A 17,685-nucleotide genomic window follows, 5' to 3' on the forward strand; every position below is an offset into this window, starting at 1 on the left:
TCCCAATAAGAACAGGTTGCAAGAGTCGTGCCTAAGGCACTTGTGGGTTAGAAGGACCTGAGATAGAAATGGGAGGGAATATTGTTGTTGTTGTTGTTAATTTATTATTTGTACCCTGACCATCTGGCTGGGTTTCCCTAGCCACTCTGGGCGGCTTCCAACAAAGATTAAAAATACATTAAAATGTTACACATTAAAAACTTCTCTGAACAGGGCTGCCTTCAGATGTCTTCTAAATGTCAGGTAGTTGTTTTTTTCTTTGACATCTGATGGGAGGGCGTTCCACAGGGCGGGCGCCACTACCGAGAAGGCCCTCTGCTTGGTTCCGTGTAACCTCACTTCTCGCAATGAGGGAACCGCCAGAAGGCCCTCGGCGCTGGACCTCAGTATCCAGGCAGAACAATGGGGGTGGAGACGCTCCTTCGGGTATATTGAGCCAAGGCCATTTAGGGCTTTAAAGTTCAACACCAATACTTTGAATTGTGCTCAGAAATGTACAGAACGACGGAGTGACAAAAGTGAAATGTATGTAATGCCAGCATGCGTATCCAAAGCCTGAATGTCTAAATTTCTACGTCTTTTACAGAAATGTGCCTGCAGCAAAATGAAAATGGGCAAAAGGATTCATTGTGCAGAGAGCAGCTTAAGGTAAACTCCCCCACACACCCCCGTGCTTATAAAATGTCCACAAGTCTTCACTTATTCTTTTTCTTCCCCTTTGACTGTTCTTTTGCACCTCTTCCTGATATGCTAGCACCTCTGAATGCGATAATTGCATACAGCAGCGTCCTATGCATCCGTTTACCTCTAAAGAGATGTCTGATCCTGCCTGAATCTTTTCCTCTCCCACAGTTGAGGACCACCACCCCCCCCATCCTTCTTAGAGTCTGGTTTTCATAGCGGTACCTTCTCTGAAATACAGATTTTTATGTACAGTGGTACCTTGGTTCTCAAACATAATCCGTTCTGGAAGTCCGTTCCAAAACCAAGGTGCGCTTTCCCATAGAAAGTAATGCAAAATGGATTAATCCGCTCCAGACTTTTAAAAACAAACCCCTAAAACAGCAATTTAACATGAATTTTTACTATCTAATGAGAACATCAATCCGTAAAATTAAAGCAACAAGCCAATGTACTGAAGTCACACAATCAATCAGTAGCTGAACTGGGTTCCATACAGTCACAAAAACGAGCAAAAAAAAAAGCCGCAAAAACAAAAACACAAAATAAATATCAAAAAGAGACAGACCTCAGCATAACACTCAAAACAGAAGTGTGGCACTCAAATCGGAAGTGTAAGACTCAAAACGGAGCATGTTTGGCTTCCAAAAAAAAGTTCACAAGCCGGAACACTTACTTCCGGGTTTGCAGTGTTTGGGTTCCAAGTTGTTTGAGAACCAAGGCGTTTGAGAACCAAGGTATCACTATACCGTATGAGGACATTTTCTAAGCTTCGCTTTTGCACGAAAGAGGAATTCCAGGGCAGTATATGTAAAAATAAATAAATAAATAAAATTGCATATTGACTATAACATTAAAACAAGACAAGATCAAAATGGCATAATAAAATTTGAAATAATCGATAAAAAAATAATTGTGGGCTAAAACCATAAATATAAAAAGACGGAAACCATAAATATAAAAAGCCTCGGCAAGTAAAAGTCTTTAAGCCAACAAAAAAAGGTCTTAGTTCTTTCAGGAGGGTTTTCCAAATCTGGGGCATCGCTCCTGGAAAGGCTCTCTCCATCACAGATGCATAATGCACTTCTCCTACAGATGGTACCTCATTTGTGATGTGCTGGCAACATTTAGCAATGCAGGCAACTCCCCATTTACATGGGGACCACGTTCCAAGGCACCACCTGGGCCAGCCCGATCCGTCCCTCCCCTTTCAGGCACCGAAAATGGCAGGCATGTGCCAATCGAGCGCAACTGGGGAGTAGCCTGTACAGGACTCTGTCAGTGAGTAAGATGGTGTAAATTGTTGTTGTTGTTGTTTAGTTGTTTAGTCGTGTCCGACTCTTCGTGACCCCATGGACCAAAGCACGCCAGGCACTCCTGTCTTCCACTGCCTCCCGCAGTTTGGTCAAACTCATGCTGGTAGCTTTGAGAACACTGTCCAACCATCTCGTTCGCTGTCGTCCCCTTCTCCTTGTGCCCTCCATCTTTCCCAGCATCAGGGTCTTTTCCAGGGAGTCTTCTCTTCTCATGAGGTGGCCAAAGTACTGGAGTCTCAGCTTCAGGATCTGTCCTTCCAGTGAGCATGAGGGGGAATGAGGAAGCTACATTCTGTACCATTTCATCCTCTGTCGTCCCCTTCTTCGTGTGCCCTCCATCTTTCCCAACATCAGGGTCTTCTCTTCTCATGAGGTGGCCAAAGTATTGGAGTCTCAGCTTCAGGATCTGTCCTTCTAGTGAGCACTCAGGGCTGATTTCCTTGAGAAGGGATAGGTTTGATCTTCTTGCAGTCCATGGGACTCTCAAGAGTCTCCTCCAGCACCATAATTCAAAAGCATCAATTCTTTGGCGATCAGCCTTCTTTATGGTCCAGCTCTCACTTCCATACATCACTACTGGGAAAACCATGGCTTTAACTATACGGACCTTTGTTGCTGTAAATAGCCCTGTTGAATTCTTCCCTAGATGCCTCTGCTATATCCAAGGATGTCCTGCGCTATTGTCCCCCAGATACGGAACACTTCGCCCACCAGCATGCAGTTTCAGAGATCCACGGAAACGAGGATCGCTCAGCAGACGCTGCAACATACCCCTCTGAAACCACGAGAACAGAGCATCATCTCTCCTCCAGGTAGGTCTTCTCGGAAAACGGGGCAATTCACAAAAGATGCTCCCCAGTGACTTTTGTAGGGCCGTGACTTGGCTTTCCCCACAAAAATGTACTCCAGGGAGGAAGATCGACATATGCACATAGCTTTGAAGTGGTCCCTGTTCCCTTGTGGAATTCCGTGAGCGGCACCCTGGGTTTCGTTTCCTTTTGGGTGAGAGAGCGTGGGAGACATGGCGAGGTTTTTTTTATATAATATTTGCTTTATCTACAAGTTGCTTAGAAGCAGAGGCATGGATTTCAGTATAAGCATCAGTTGCCAGCTCAGAACCTACTTATAAAAAATGTGTTGTGTGTTCTGGTAATACAAGTTTAAACAGTAATGTAACTTGAGAAGAAGCATCAGCTGCCGTTAAGGAAAACTTAAGATTTGTTTTGTGTCAAAGCCTGAATTTCTATCTAGAACTCGCCAGAGTAACAGGTCCATTCACAGTAATCAGATGGCAAATCTGCAACGTAGATTTAGTGCTTCCCAGAAGGCCAGAACCTTTCAGTTGCAGGTCACCCAACAAGCAGCCCCATAAGTTTCAACCCAGGCTGCATGGACACTATCCTAAAAGTTTAGAGGAGATCAGTTTTAATTGTCACCCGTGGCTGTGTACATGCTCAAAGAAAAACTGTTTGCTGTTTGTGGTGGGAGGCTGCGGCCCTGGCAAAGTTCTGCGCCGGGTGACAATTTGTTATGGGATTAAATTTAAGGTGTTCCTATTGTGAAACCACAGAGCCTAGGACTTGCTGATCAGAAGGTCGGCGGTTCGAATCCCCGCGATGGGGTGAGCTCCCGTTGCTCGGTCCCTGCTCCTGCCAACCTAGCAGTTCGAAAGCACATCAAAGTACAAGTAGATAGGTACCGCTCCGGCGGGAAGGTAAACGGCGTTTCCGTGTGCTGCTCTGGTTCGCCAGAAGCGGCTTAGTCATGCTGTACGCCGGCTCCCTCGGCCAATAAAGTGAGATGAGCGCCGCGACCCCAGAGTCGGCCATGACAGGACCTAATTGTCAGGGGTCCCTTTACCTTTACTTTTATTGTTATGTACGGCAATACTCTTAAGAGCTTGGGGCCAGTTTACTTAAAGGATCATCTTACCTCAAATGTGTCCATTTGACCATTTCAATTTGTGGAACTGGTACTTTTCCAAGTGGCACCTCATGTTTATTCAGCCCTTGCAAGACATCCGTATTTTAGCACCTCTCAAACTCTGCCTATTAAGATTAGCTTTATTGTCTTTATTTTATTTTTTGCCTATTAAATCTGTTTTGTTTAGGCAAGCCTACCTCCTATATAGTGGTATTATATATTATTTGCTTTTAAAATGGCTATCCCCCCCCCCTATATTTTTATATCTTACATTATCTAGGGTTGCCATACTTCAGGAATTTCCCAGACACAGCTAGGATTTGGCCATCGGAAACAGTGCCCGGGCAAAAAAGTCTGTAGTTAATCTGGGGAAATCCAGACGTATGGCAATCCTGTCTGAAGTGTAGATTATGATGAATATCCTTTAAAAATAGCTCAAAAACTTGAGCTTTTTTTCAATAGAAATTTAGCAACTTTGTCCCTACTCCCCCCAAAAAGCTACCCTACCTTATATAAATTGATAAGAGATGCTTTTGAATACGTGGTATATTCCTTGCTAAGTAAGCAAATACTAAGGTAAAGGTAAAGGACCCCTGGGCGGTTAAGTCCAGTCAAAGGCAACCATGGGGTTGCAGCGCTCATCTCGCTTTCATCTCACCGAGGGAGCCGGCGTTTGTCCACAGACAGCTTTCTAGGTCATGTGGCCAACATGACTAAACCGCTTCTGGCGCAGCGGAACACCGTGATGAGTGCCAGAACGCATTGAAACGCCGTTTACCTTCCTGCCACAGCGGTACCTATTTATCTACTTGCACTGGTGTGCTTTCAAACTGCTAGGTGGGCAGGAGCTAGGACCGAACAACGGGAGCTCACCTCGTCACGGGGATTTGAACCGCTGACCTTATGTGGCAAGCCCAAGAGGCTCAGTGGTTTAGACCACACTGCCACCCGCGTCCCTGTAATACTAACCAGTAACAAAAGGCATGAACCAAACTCTATACTGGTCCATGGGCATCACCCTACAAAGTGCATTTTTAGAGTAAAGAGCCATCCCCAGTGGAACCCCGACTGAAATTACTTAAGAGTGTGCGTGGTTTTCCTCCTCTGATTGCTTGAACCCTTATGTTTGTTCAGCTTGGATTGTTTGCGCATGGCTTCATTAATTGGGTGTTGTACTCTGAGGCAATGTTATTCTTCTGTTTTTATCTTCCCTCCTCTGCTTTTTGCAGGTATAATAGCTGTTGTTTCTCCACTGCACTGTACGCCAGTTCAGCAAGCCACTCAAAGTAGCTTATTGCCAATGGCAGTCAACCCATCCATTATCCAGTCTCCCCACATGCACTCAAAGGTGAATATCGTTGACAAAATTGTTTTTAAAATTGCATTTAACTTTTAAAAAAAAGCCTAATAATTTGATACTTCTGGTGGTTCACCTTCACATAACGTTATTAAAAAAGAATATTTTTTTGTCCCTTGTTGACACAGTTGGCAATATATTGGATCCGAAGGCTCCCTTCCTTCAACGGAAGGAGCTTCTTCTGATGGGAGGAGGGGACTTTTGGACCCAACCCAAGGGTTCCAATTCCACCAAGGGTTCCAATTCAATATACAGTTGTACCTTGGATCCCAAATGCCTTGCGACTCAAACGTTTTGGCTCTCGAATCCCCCAACCCAGAAGTGAGTGTTCCTGTTTGTGAACATTCTTTGGAACCCGAACATCCGACGGGGCTTCCGTAGCTTCCGATTGGCTGCAGAAGCTTCCTGTTTCCTGCATCCAATCGGAAGCTGCGCCTTGGTTTCAGAAAGTTTTGGAAGTCAAACAGACTTCCAGAACTGATTCCGTTCGACTGTATACAGTTGTTAAATTTGAAATAGCTAAGGGAACGTATTGGGATGTAATAAATTTGGATATTATTATTTTTTGTTTTTTGTTTTTGTTTAGAGAATATGAGCTCTCCCAAACAGATTTTTGGGTGAAGAAGCCACTGAAAATTAAAAACCTGGTTTTTGCAGAAATAGCTTTATGGAGAGCCATGTAGCCGCTTCAGCCTTTTTGACCTTTTTTTTCCACAATGGTGGCTGTTTCTCCAGTACTGAAGGGAAAATGTACATCGTGTGAGAAGAACTACAAAATGGCGCATGCTGCCCTCCATCTCCAAGAGAACAAAATCCCCGTGGGATGAGGGAGATGGATGGCTGACACCTCTCATGGAATATTTCTCTAAAAGACCTTGAATCTTCCTGCAGGTATCTTGTTCTTCCTCTTTGAATAGCCTACCGGGCAGTAGCAAAGAAAATGGGAAGACATCACTGCATCAGGCGCAGACATCTGCTGACCATACACAAGCCCCTTTGGGAACTGCTGGCTCGAAACCGATTAATCAGGAACAAAGTATGTATTCTGGTCAAGCAAATACAAACGTGACTGGGATGTAGACTTCAGAATAAATGTTTGTGGGTGTTCCCAGTCCAGATAAAGTGGTACAAAGGGGTACAGTGGTACCTCGGGTTACATACGCTTCAGGTTACATACGCTTCAGACTCCGCTAACCCAGAAATATTACCTTGGGTTAAGAACTTTGCTTCAGGATGAGAACAGAAATCGTGCTCCAGCGGCGCGGCAGCAGCAGGAGGCCCCATTAGCTAAAGTGGTGCTTCAGGTTAAGAACAGTTTCAGGTTAAGAACGGACCTCCAGAACGAATTAAGTACTTAACCCGAGGTACCACTGTACTCTGTTTTGTTGGTTTATCTAAATGCTGCGCCACACTGGCAATTGGATAAACAGATGGCCTTGTGGGACTCGCATATGTCAGGGTACTATTTAAAGTGCGACACAGGCTGTCATCCAGATCTGCTTGAAACAGTTTTGCCGCTGTTTCAGTGAGATGTGGATTATGCAAAGAGGCCAACTGCATGAAAATATGTCCTAAAAGCAAGTGATCACCGTGTGGATTTAATCTGATTGCTATTTAATCCGATTGCTAATATTAACTAATCTTTCAATTTCCAAAGTAGTAGGAATGCAGTGCAATGAAGTGCGTTGCGGGTAACTTCTGTAATGTAAAATTCAGCGGAGGGGAAATTCTGTGGATTTCATTGTGAAATATTCAGGCTTCGCGATATACACACCATTCTAATGTTGTCTGAAGGGTTCCGAAGCACTTCCACCTGGAGCTAGATTGGGTGGCTCCTGTGGACCATTCAGACTGCTGCATTCTGGACCCTATTGTTCTAGGACCAATCAGACTGCTGCATTCTGAATCCTATTGTTCTAGGACCAATCAGACTGCTGCCTTTTGGATCCTATTCAACTCAGTACATAACAGTACAGATACCAGATCTGCTTTCTTAGGGTCAATGCAGGTCAGAATCAATGAAAGCAGAATCTTGTATGGCTGGTGGGGTGTTTTTTTTAGATAGTTTACTTCCCTGGTTTAGTGCCATATCCTAGGGGAAGCTGTTCTCTGGAAAAAGCGAAATCACAGTACAGTCTGATATATATTTGCAGCAGCTGACATCACTGACACATACAAGTTGCAAACTTTTGCACAATGAGAGGTGCAAGTGTGACTAAGTTGGGCATCTTTTTGTGCCGTGTACCTTATTCACAGCTTCCTCCTCACAGGAAGCATTTTGCAGGAGACTCAAGAGGAACTGAGGAAAACATAATGTGATTCAGCTCACCCTGTTTTATAGCAATTTAAATTATAGCAATTATTTATAGTCTTAAATAAATGCTTTAAATGATTAATCATGGTGAGGTTTTTATTTGCTCTCAAGTTATGTATGCCCTCTGTATTTGATGGTTTGTTTCCAATGAAGCCATTGAGCAAGCTAATGCTGCCTCCCTAAATCTGCTCTGGGATTTTATGTAGTAACTTACTCTCCTTTGATAGAGCCCTCTCTTCCCCAATATTTTCGCATTTTAAATCTTAAAACAAAAGCTTCCAGCAGCGCTCAAAAGCCTACCTACCAACCCTCTTGCTCTCCATATAATAATTCCTTCAACATATCCAACACCATTGAGTTAAAGTGTACTAGAATTGAAGTGGAATTGAATCTGCTAGGGCTGATCCACATTTACCTTTCCCCTTGCTGTTTCCAGGCACAGGCCTGCGCTTAAATACTCTGTGTCCAAGCGTTGTTGTTTTTGCCCCAGAGCAGATGTAAATTAGGGTTTTCCTCTGATTGTCATTGGCTTTGATTGAGCTTTAAAGAGCTGGTTTTTGTAAGGTTTTTGTGTCAGTGTCATGTCAGGAGGTCCTTTATTTATATAGTTATTTATTTGTATTGGCATTGCGAGAGATTGGAGGATTCAGAGCTTGGCTGGTTGCAATTTGGCTGTTTGCAGAGTGGTTTGTTTGTATGCATGAGGGGGGTGTTGTTGGGTCAGATTAGCCATATTGATTTGTATGCTCTTGCGGGCGGGGGGGGGGCAGGAATATGTCAGTACTTTTTCTTGTTTGTTTGTTTTTTTTGTTTGTTTTATAACACACACACACACATCTTTAATAAAAACATAATTTAAAATAAATAAAGAGCCAAATTTTTGAGGTAAAAGCTCCAAGGCAAAGAAACACACAACAACAACACGCTCAGACATGGACCCTTTAAGTATGGACCGTGCCTGGAAAAGCTGGAGGAAATGTACGTGTGGATAAGCCCTTAGTGAATTATACTACTGGCAATATTTGTTCTCATCGCCCAGTTCAGTTCTTGGCCATTTGAAGCTCCCTTTTACCTATGGGAGCCAGTAACTCACATCCATCAACATAACACAGAATTTAGTTTTTGGCATACGTTGAGAGAAGTATTATTTTCCTGATGCCTCTTGATTCCTACCAGTGTGAAACCCGCCTATGGCTACAGCAATACACCAACGGGTCACCGGGAGGCAGGCGGAAACCATGCGCAAATGGTTCTAGCAACCATCATGTATTGCAGTGGTTGGTTATGGGGAGAGAACAGGGCCGCATAATCTTTTGCTTACAGTCCTGTAGTAACTCCAGTCCTGAAGGTAAAGGTAAAGGTACCCCTGCCCGTATGGGCCAGTCGTGTCCGACTCTAGGGTTGTGCGCCCATCTCACTTAAGAGGCTGGGGGCCAGCGCTGTCCGGAGACACTTCCGGGTCACGTGGCCAGCGTGACAAAGTTGCTCTGGCGAGCCAGCACCTTTACCTTCCATTTACCTTCCCGCTATAAAGCGGTACCTATTTATCTACTTGCACTTAAGAGTGCTTTCGAACTGCTAGGTGGGCAGGAGCTGGGACCGAACGACGGGAGCTCACCCCACCGCGGGGATTTGAACCGCCGACCATACGATCGGCAAGTCCTAGGCGCTGAGGTTTTACCCACAGCGCCACCCGTGTCCTCAGAACTCCAGTCCTACACCTTAATTCAGAGGTTGTCATCCTTTTTGAGTCCATGGTTCCCTTGACCAGCTCCATTCTTTCTGCGGCACCCCGTGGGGCTCAGGAGCCCAGTTATGTCACCCCTTGCCTGCAGAGCAGGCAGCCCCTCACCCCTTTTTGAACACCATCCCTTGTGAAGTGTTGCTCTCCTCTCCCCTCTCACTGGGAGTCCTCCGGGCAGCGCCAGAGACACCATTCACCTGTGGAGCTTGTAGCTAAGGCCGTTGCAACAAACAGCCTTTGGGAGGCAGAGATCTGAGAGGGAAGGAAAGAGGGACAGAGGCCAGTATTGCCTGCGGCACCCCTGACCATCATTCAAGGCACACTGGTTGAAAACCTCTGCCTTAATTTATCAAAGGGTTGCTCTGAAAACTTTGAGGAATAGGGAGGAATATAACTTTCTGAGGATGTTTGTGACATGTGAGCGCATGCTTCTTTTACTGAGGACTTTCCATTGGCAGCATAGAGACTCTTGCGTGTGTATAATCGGTCGAAAGTGAATTGTGAGCTTTATGCCATCCGTAGGTTTTGAGGCTGACCTATTTGTTTGGAGAAAGTGGAAGCCGGCTGCCTGGGGAGTTTTATTCCAAATGCAAGGTTACTTAGTAACAGGCTCTTCTCCCCTGGGGAACCTGAGAAAGCGCATCGCAGGGAGGCAGAATGGTCTCTGTTAGGATGGAAGGGAGGAAGGAAACAAGTAACGGGGAATGTGCATCTTCTACACACACTCGAGAAGGCATCCGAAAATAGACAGCTGCAGCCGCACGAGGAGTTCTTGCCCTTCTGCTTACTTGGAAATCGCACAAAGTAAACAAGGGGCAAATAAAACCGTTTCAAGGCTGAGGAGTGGAAACATAGCCTGTGATTCAAATAGATAGAAGCTAAGTTAGAAGCCCTTTGCTTTATTTTCTCCTCTAATAACAAGAGATTTGGCGGAGGTGTTCTCCGCCCCCTTGAAACTCACTGCCTTGTCACTCACGGCTTCTGTTTACATTCCAGAATCGAAGACGGGTTTTCCAGATGGTCCATGTGGGCAACGTATGACTGATTCTGCACATGCCGCTGTTGCAGCCAGCTGCTCCGATAACAGCGAGGGCCAAAAAAGGAGAGATGCTAAACCTCAGATTCCTCTGGCAAAGGTAATAATTTGCTGCCTTGTAAGATAATAGCGAAAAGCAGAGGCCGGTTTGTGTTGCCAACGAAAGTCGGCCTATGTAGATAGCTGGGGGTGAGAACGGCACCTTTGTCATCATGCTTTGAATGGGCTTCTAGTGACTATCCCATAAAAACGCCTACCCCAAAGGGAGATAGCCAGTGCGTATGCCAGCAATCTGGAGTGCGTGGCTGGCCCAGTCACACCACACGGTGCCCCATGCTCATAGTTGACAGAGCAATTTGATCTGCTTTTTGATATGTCCAAGAGGACATCTAATAAACACGTCCCTTAGAACGGATTTGTATTAGCAATTTCCCCTCCCTCCCCAAAAAAGAAACCCCACTGACTAAATATTCAACCCGAGATGGGCATTTAGCTGAACTACAGGATATGGCAAAGGGATCCTGCGATTAGTGGATTCCACAGCCACCATTCATTGGACAGCTGTCAAAATATATCTTGTCCAAAGCGTTACATAGTTTTCATGTGATCTGCAGAGAATTTTTGCCTCCCCGATCAAAAACAGCTTTTGCGTGAGTTGAAGGTTGCTTTGACACTAGGGGTTTTGACCCCGCTGAGACGTTGCTTTGACACAATCGGCTGGGAATGGAACAGAATTAGAACAGTGGTTCTAAGTAACATTTCATATAGTCCCATTATCCAGCACAATCAAGCTCCTTTGCTAGGAAGCAAATCCCATTCATCAAAGGTCCCCTGCAACTGTAATTAGAAGCTTCCTGTAATAATAGCAATATAGGCATCTAATTGCTTCCCATTCAATATTCCATAAGGGATGAATCACCACTTTGTTAATTTTTGCTCACGGGGGGGAGTGATGACCAGTGAATTAGCTCCGTTTGTCATTCTAGTACACCATTCCCCATTTGGCCTCTGTGAATTTGAGTGATAATTTCTGCAGTCAATTTTTCCCCCCTGCTTGTTTAGGCTCTGCATGCAGTTCACAATCTTGATCATCTGGAGTAGGGCTGGGGAACATGTAATAATAATAATAATAATAATAATAATAATAATAATAATAATAATAATTATACCCCGCCCATCTGGCTGAGTTTCCCCAGCCACTCTGGGTGGCTCCCAATCAAGTGTTAAAAACAGTACAGCGTTAAATATTAAAAACTTCCCTGAACAGGGCTGCCTTCAGATGTCTTTTAAAGATAGGATAGCTGCTTATTTCCTTCACATCTGAAGGGAGGGTGTTCCACAGGGTGGGCGCCACTACCGAGAAGGCCCTCTGTCTGGGCCTCCAGATTATCCTGTTGGCTCTGTCCATTCAGCACGTTGTCTGGGGCTTGTAGGAGTTGCAATCCAGAAACATCTGCATGGCCTCATGTTCCCCAGCTGTGTTGTAGGGGCCTAAATTGTTCAGGGAGCTTGCACGAGTCCAGCAGGTTTCCCACTATATAAGTTTGTCTCCAAGTGACAAGTTAGCATGTCGGTTCCTGCTCTCTCTCTCGCACGTGTTTTTAATTGCCCGGAAGGTTATAACACCTGAATGGGGCTACAGTTCAGTCCTAAACCAAGTGCTGGTGAGTTTCTTAAGGTATCATGATTGCAACCACCACCACCACAAAATCCTCTCTGCCTGCTATTTTGCTTTTGCGGTCCTGCGCGAGGTGGAAAACTCTGAACTTGCTTGTGTTTAGAGCTGAGAAATGCTCTTCTGTTTAATTTCAGGACATCAAAGTCAAGCATGCGGATTCCTGGACAAGTTTAGGTAAAATGATCCCTGCGCCGGTCCCAATCAAATCCTCCAATGAAAGCTTCAGGCAGTTCCAAAAAGCAGCGCTAGAAAAAGAAGAAAGTGAGTGGGCAAAGGACCGCAAAAGGCAATTGGAGCAAGCTGAGAGGAAACTGAGAAGCCTCCCTCAGGAAAAAGAGAGGTTTGTAATTCTATATAATTAAATTGAAAGGCTGTATTTCACATGTCCATTTAACTACGCTCATACTGAGTGGTTTCCAACTGGGTTGTTTTGTGGCAATGTGGAACTGATTCCTATTTGAGGGGAAATAATTAAAGGCGATAGCTAGTCACCATGTTGGTAAAATAGCAGCACGGTCTATTGAGTATTATTTTCAAGGTTACTCTGATGTTTGCATATGCCCATGTTTATACTTCATCGATGTGAACTGTTGGCAGAGACGAGGATTTGAGCTTGTTAGTAACTCTGTAGCTGCCTCTTTGCTAGCAAGAATAAAGTAAAATTTTAAATTACGACTTTTCCAAAGTGTCCACGGGTACATCCATTTGGAGACATAACTGGGAAAACTAACTACAAGATCAATGTCGCCCAAACTTTTGGTACTGACTTTTTCTGCTTTAAAATTAAGTGCACATCTTAAGTCACGCTTGTGCGTTTTCTTGGCCAGCACAAACAAGCTCATTGTTTTCACTTTACCCAACAAAGTTGATGTGTGATCAGAGATGTAACAGAGGGGCTTTGTTTGGACAAGGGCAGCAGTTCTGAGATTTTTAAAAATTATTTTTATTATTGCATTGTTGTCAGTTGGGGAATCCCAGTTCATCATTATTAATCCATCTCTTGGGATGCCACTGCCTATATTTTTGCAGGTGCTGGATAGCGGGGGTGGGGAATCAGTGCTGGATGGCACCTCCCTGCTTCCATCAGCAGAGTGGTGGGATACATCTAATATGGTGGGTTTTTTGCAGTATACTTCACCCCTTCTTGCAGTACACTCAGTGGCGGAGCAAGCTGATTGGGTGCCTGAGGTGGCTTGCGTGCCCTGCATCCAGGGGCAGGGGCAGCCGCCCACAGGGTGGGGCGAGCCAGGGCAGGACATTCCGCGGGGCCTTCAAGGAGTCTACCTGCCTCCTCCCACTCATCCCCCCCCCACAGCTGAGGGGGAGGCAGTGGGCAGACCGTTTGGGGCAGCACGGAGCCTGCAGGCACCCAAGCCATTGCATCACTCCCAGGAGAGATGCGTGGCTCGGGCGCACTGGAGGCCCCACGGTGAGTGCCGCCCGGCATTTTGTCACCCCCTTCACTGGTGACACCCGGGGTGGACCCTTCCTCCACCCCTGAGTACACTGTTTAGGAATTGACATGCAAAATCCTTGCAGATTGTTGGTTACGTTTATTCCTCCAAATGTAAGGTCTGCATCTTTGAATCCATAAGCAACGGGTTTGTTTTTTCCTATATAGAAACAATGGGAAAACAGATCTGAAACCTACTGCAGCAAAAGCGAGCTGTTCCCCTTCAAAAGCAGCGTCCACAAAAGAGCAGCTACGCTTGACACAAAGTCTTCTTGTAGACCGTAACTTGGCAAGAAAAATGGAACAAGAGCGTAGGTGGAGAGAAGCGGTAAGTAATTGGTGCATAAATCAGCTTTAACAGTGTCGGTCACATAACAAACTGCAACAGCTAAGGATCTGCTCTAATAGCTTATTCCTAACTAAATCAATGGGACTTTATTGGCTTAGACCCATCTGAAGAGCCAGCTTAGCAACAGAGGTTGGGTATCACTAACTGCTTTGACTACATGGCACATTAAAGATTGCCTGGGGTTGCTACCTGTTGAAAGTTGAATCCAGAAAAGTGCATACGTTATCTCTGTGCACATTTACTCAAAATTAAATTATGCTGAATTATGTGCACCTTACTCCTGGTTGGGACGCGGGTGGCGCTGTGGTCTAAACCACTGAGCCTGGGGCTTGCCGATCAGAAGGTTAGTGGTTTGAATCCCCACAACAGGGTGAGCTCCCGTTGCTCGGTCCCAGCTCCAGCCAACCTAGCAGTTTGAAAGCACGTCAAGTGCAAGGAGATAAACAGGTACTGCTCTGGCGGGAAGGTAAACGGCATTTCTGTGCACTGCTCTGGTTCGCCAGAAGCAGCTTAGTCATGTTGGCCACATGACCCAGAAGCTGTCTGCGGACAAACGTCGGCTCGCTTTGCCTATAGAGTGAGGTGAGCATGCAACCCCAGAGTTGTTCCCAACTGGACTTAATGGTCAGGGGTCCCTTTACCTTTACCTTACTCCTGGTTAAGTACCTATACCAGTGCAACATAAATAATCCGCCCCGCCCCCATTTAATTGTTTTTTGTTTTTAAATAGATGGTGGGCACCATTGATATGAATTTTCAGAGTGACGTTATGGCAACGTTTGAAGAAACCCTGAAATGAGAGGAAGGAAGGTGGCGTAACTTTGGTTACCGTTCTTTAGAAGTAATGTTGGATTGCAGAAAAATCCTCCATTCACTGCCGGAATACATTTTTTGGTGATAATTCTATCCGAACACTTGTTAATCATTTTTGAAGAGCCAGTATATTACTGTAATAAGTTCAGTTTTTATAAAACTTGCTACCATTAAAATTGTAAAGCTTGAAAACTTCTCAGTGTAAAGGTTTGCTCTAATCCTTAGAGGCAGTTTTCAGTGCCTAGCCTTAGTTTTGAAATACTATTATTTCCTGACTTTTAAACCTGTTTCAAAATGTTTATTTGATGTGCATGGTACAAAACAAGCCAGGCATTGCTTTCAGGGTTCAAGTTTGGTATTTAAAAGCACCTTGGATGTGTACTGATTTATTTTTTATGGGTATTTAAATTACTTTGTTTAGCTTTGATTTATTTGGCAAATGTATTTAAGTTGAAATGTTATTTGATGTGGCAAGCTAAAATGCCTTTTAGCTTATGTAGTATTGAGGATTTGCATTTTGGACTTCTCCCTACCCATCATTTGAAAAGTAAAACCTAAATAAATCTTCAGTGTCTATTTTCCTTGTAAAAATCTGTAAATATGCAAGTATTTTTGGTTATTCCTAAGTAATAGATTGAATCATTTCCATTTTCTTTTGAATGCACACCTTACAACTGTTTGTATTAGATGCTCAAATGTATTTATATTTTACACCTTTCATACGTTAATAAAAAAGTTGTCATAATTGGAGGTTTAGTGGATTTTGTAGTTTCTAACCTATTTTATTGTTCCATTAAAAAACAACAACACTCAACTACCAACCAAACATTATTTGTCAAAGTTCCTATAGAACTACATCCTGTAAGTTTAGATTTTTCAGTTATCTACACCTCAGCCCTAAACATGTTGGCTGAGGCCATATGTACTGATCAACCATTCTCAGGTTGGTGGTTTGAGCCCATCTAGGACGCAGGTGGCACTGTGAGTTAAACCACAGAGCCTAGGACTTGCCGATCAGAAGGTCAGCGGTTCGAATCCCCGTGACGAGGAGAGTTCCCATTGCTCGGTCCCAGCTCCTGCCAACCTAGCAGTTCAAAAGCACGTCAAAGTGCAAGTAGATAAATAGGTACTGCTCCGGCGGGAAGGTAAACGGTGTTTCCGTGCGCTGCTCTGGTTCACCAGAAGCGGCTTAGTCATGCTGGCCGCATCACCTGGAAGCTGTACGCCGGCTCCCTCAGCCAATAAAGCAAGATGAGTGCCGCAACCCCAGTAGTCTGCGACTGGACCTAATTGTCAGGGGTCCCTTTACCTTTACCTAGGAATGGCTGTGGGCAGGATTCCTGAATTGAAGGGGGTTGGATGACCCCTGAAGTCCCTTCCAAATCTTCTATGATTCTACATCAAGGAACCTCTCTAGCTTGGAGTCAAACCAGATGTACATGTCTTATTAAATATGTTCTTGTCTATTTGGCTATGAAGTGGGGAATGGGGTACGGTCTACCTCTTAATACCAGATGGTACACATGTTGGAGGAGAGTGAAACCTGACCAGGTGCTCCACCTTCTTCTCATATTTCTCCAGCCCAGCTCATTTCTGGGCAGTATCAGAGCTGGGTAACGTATGGGTTTTGTTTATCTCTATCACGAGAGTCTCCAACAATACCAGACACTGCCTTGGGTGCCCAGCAAGTAACCCTACCGCTTCCATTCTTTTTATTTTGACTTTTTTATTAGAGGGAATGTTTTTGCTTGCTGTTGTGGGGCAGGTGTTTGTTTTTATTTGTTTTGTAAGGCTCTACCCATATTTTGCCTGTGTTGGGAAGGGCTCTGAGCATCACCCATTTTCCAGTTCTGAATCTGATATTTTGTGCCACTCAAGCCAGTTTCCTTAGTTTTCAAAGTGTACCCAGAACTCAAAAGGGTTGGGGGCCGCTGCTCTCTATCGCATTCTTCCTTTTCGTGTTATTCCCCTCACACCTGCTTTTATAACCCAATTGGTGAAGACACACAATATGGTCCCTTGAGGCTGATGCTTGTGATTGAAGGTTAGAGATGAAAACCTGAAAAGTGCAACCAAGCAATCATTTCCCCTACGAGGAAAGGTTAAAACATTTCTGGCTTTCGAGACTGGAAAAAGCCAAGTTAAAAGCATGACAGCTTTGTATAAAATGATGCATGGCACACAGAAAGTGGACGGAGGGAAGCTTTTCTCTCATACAACACTAGGAGAACCCATGGTTATGTAAGGAAGCTGAAGGTTGCAAGATTCGGGGAGACGAGAGGGTGTTATAGATTTGGGGAGGACGCCCCCCAACCCCATAAATGCTAAGATTATGGTTATTTGGGATACAAAGGGAGAATACAAGCTGCAGATGAATTCCTGGGCTGGCCTATGCAAAAGCGCGCGCGTGTGTGTGCGCGCACACACACACACACAAGACCTGGCTAAGCTAGGGCCATTAAGCAACAAAACAGGGCCACTGAGGGCCATTGGCAATGCAAGAGAACTGTCCTTCCCCACCTGCCAGAGAAGAGAGACAGGGGTTTGGAAGGGTGTTTGAGGTGACAGGAAAAGGGAGCAGGGGATTCTGGGAAGGAGAAGGAGGAAGAAAGGGATGGGATCCATCTTTGAGCAGGCTGGCTGCAGAGCTGACTGGGGAAGATGCCTTGGACTCCAGGGCTGCACTGCTCCAGGTCTGTGGGGGACAAACACCTCTTGAAACAACCATGCCATAAGATCTGGACTCCCTCCTTGCAGACTGAAGGTGTAAACAGGTGAATAAACCCTATTTCTTAAAGCTACAAGTCTTCACCATGTCTCAATGCTATAAAGCTGCCTTTCTCAACCTGAGGGTCCCCAGATGTTGTTGAACTACAACTCCCATCACTCCTAGCTAGCAAGGCCGGAGCTCAGGGATGATGGGAGTTGTAGTCCAACAACATCTGGGGACCCACAGGTTGAGAACTGCTACGAGTATAAAGGAACACAGCCCCTGGGCGAGTGCCTGGAACCCCATGGGCT

The 17,685-nt window shown here is 45.0% G+C and overlaps 1 protein-coding gene across 18 annotated transcripts in view; it reads left to right on the top strand.

Moving 5' to 3' along the window:
- Window positions 1-15,406, top strand: part of BRDT (bromodomain testis associated) — a 64,957-nt gene extending 49,551 nt beyond the window's left edge. For 15 of the 18 annotated variants that reach the window (XM_083510991.1, XM_083511001.1, XM_083511002.1 and 12 more), the window contains 8 exons: window positions 587-648; window positions 2,644-2,809; window positions 5,150-5,268; window positions 6,169-6,313; window positions 10,332-10,471; window positions 12,184-12,389; window positions 13,671-13,830; window positions 14,582-15,406. In XM_083510991.1, the coding sequence (XP_083367117.1) occupies window positions 587-648; window positions 2,644-2,809; window positions 5,150-5,268; window positions 6,169-6,313; window positions 10,332-10,471; window positions 12,184-12,389; window positions 13,671-13,830; window positions 14,582-14,650 (1,067 nt within the window). In that variant the 3' untranslated portion in view covers window positions 14,651-15,406. The remainder of the gene's footprint in view (window positions 1-586; window positions 649-2,643; window positions 2,810-5,149; window positions 5,269-6,168; window positions 6,314-10,331; window positions 10,472-12,183; window positions 12,390-13,670; window positions 13,831-14,581) is intronic. The other 3 variants (XM_083511004.1, XM_083511005.1, XM_083511006.1) reach the window with 1 other exon arrangement.
- Window positions 15,407-17,685: the final 2,279 nt, after the last annotated feature.

The sequence above is a fragment of the Podarcis liolepis genome (assembly GCF_965112155.1).
Source record: "Podarcis liolepis genome assembly, chromosome: 6".
Lineage (NCBI taxonomy): Eukaryota > Metazoa > Chordata > Lepidosauria > Squamata > Lacertidae > Podarcis > Podarcis liolepis.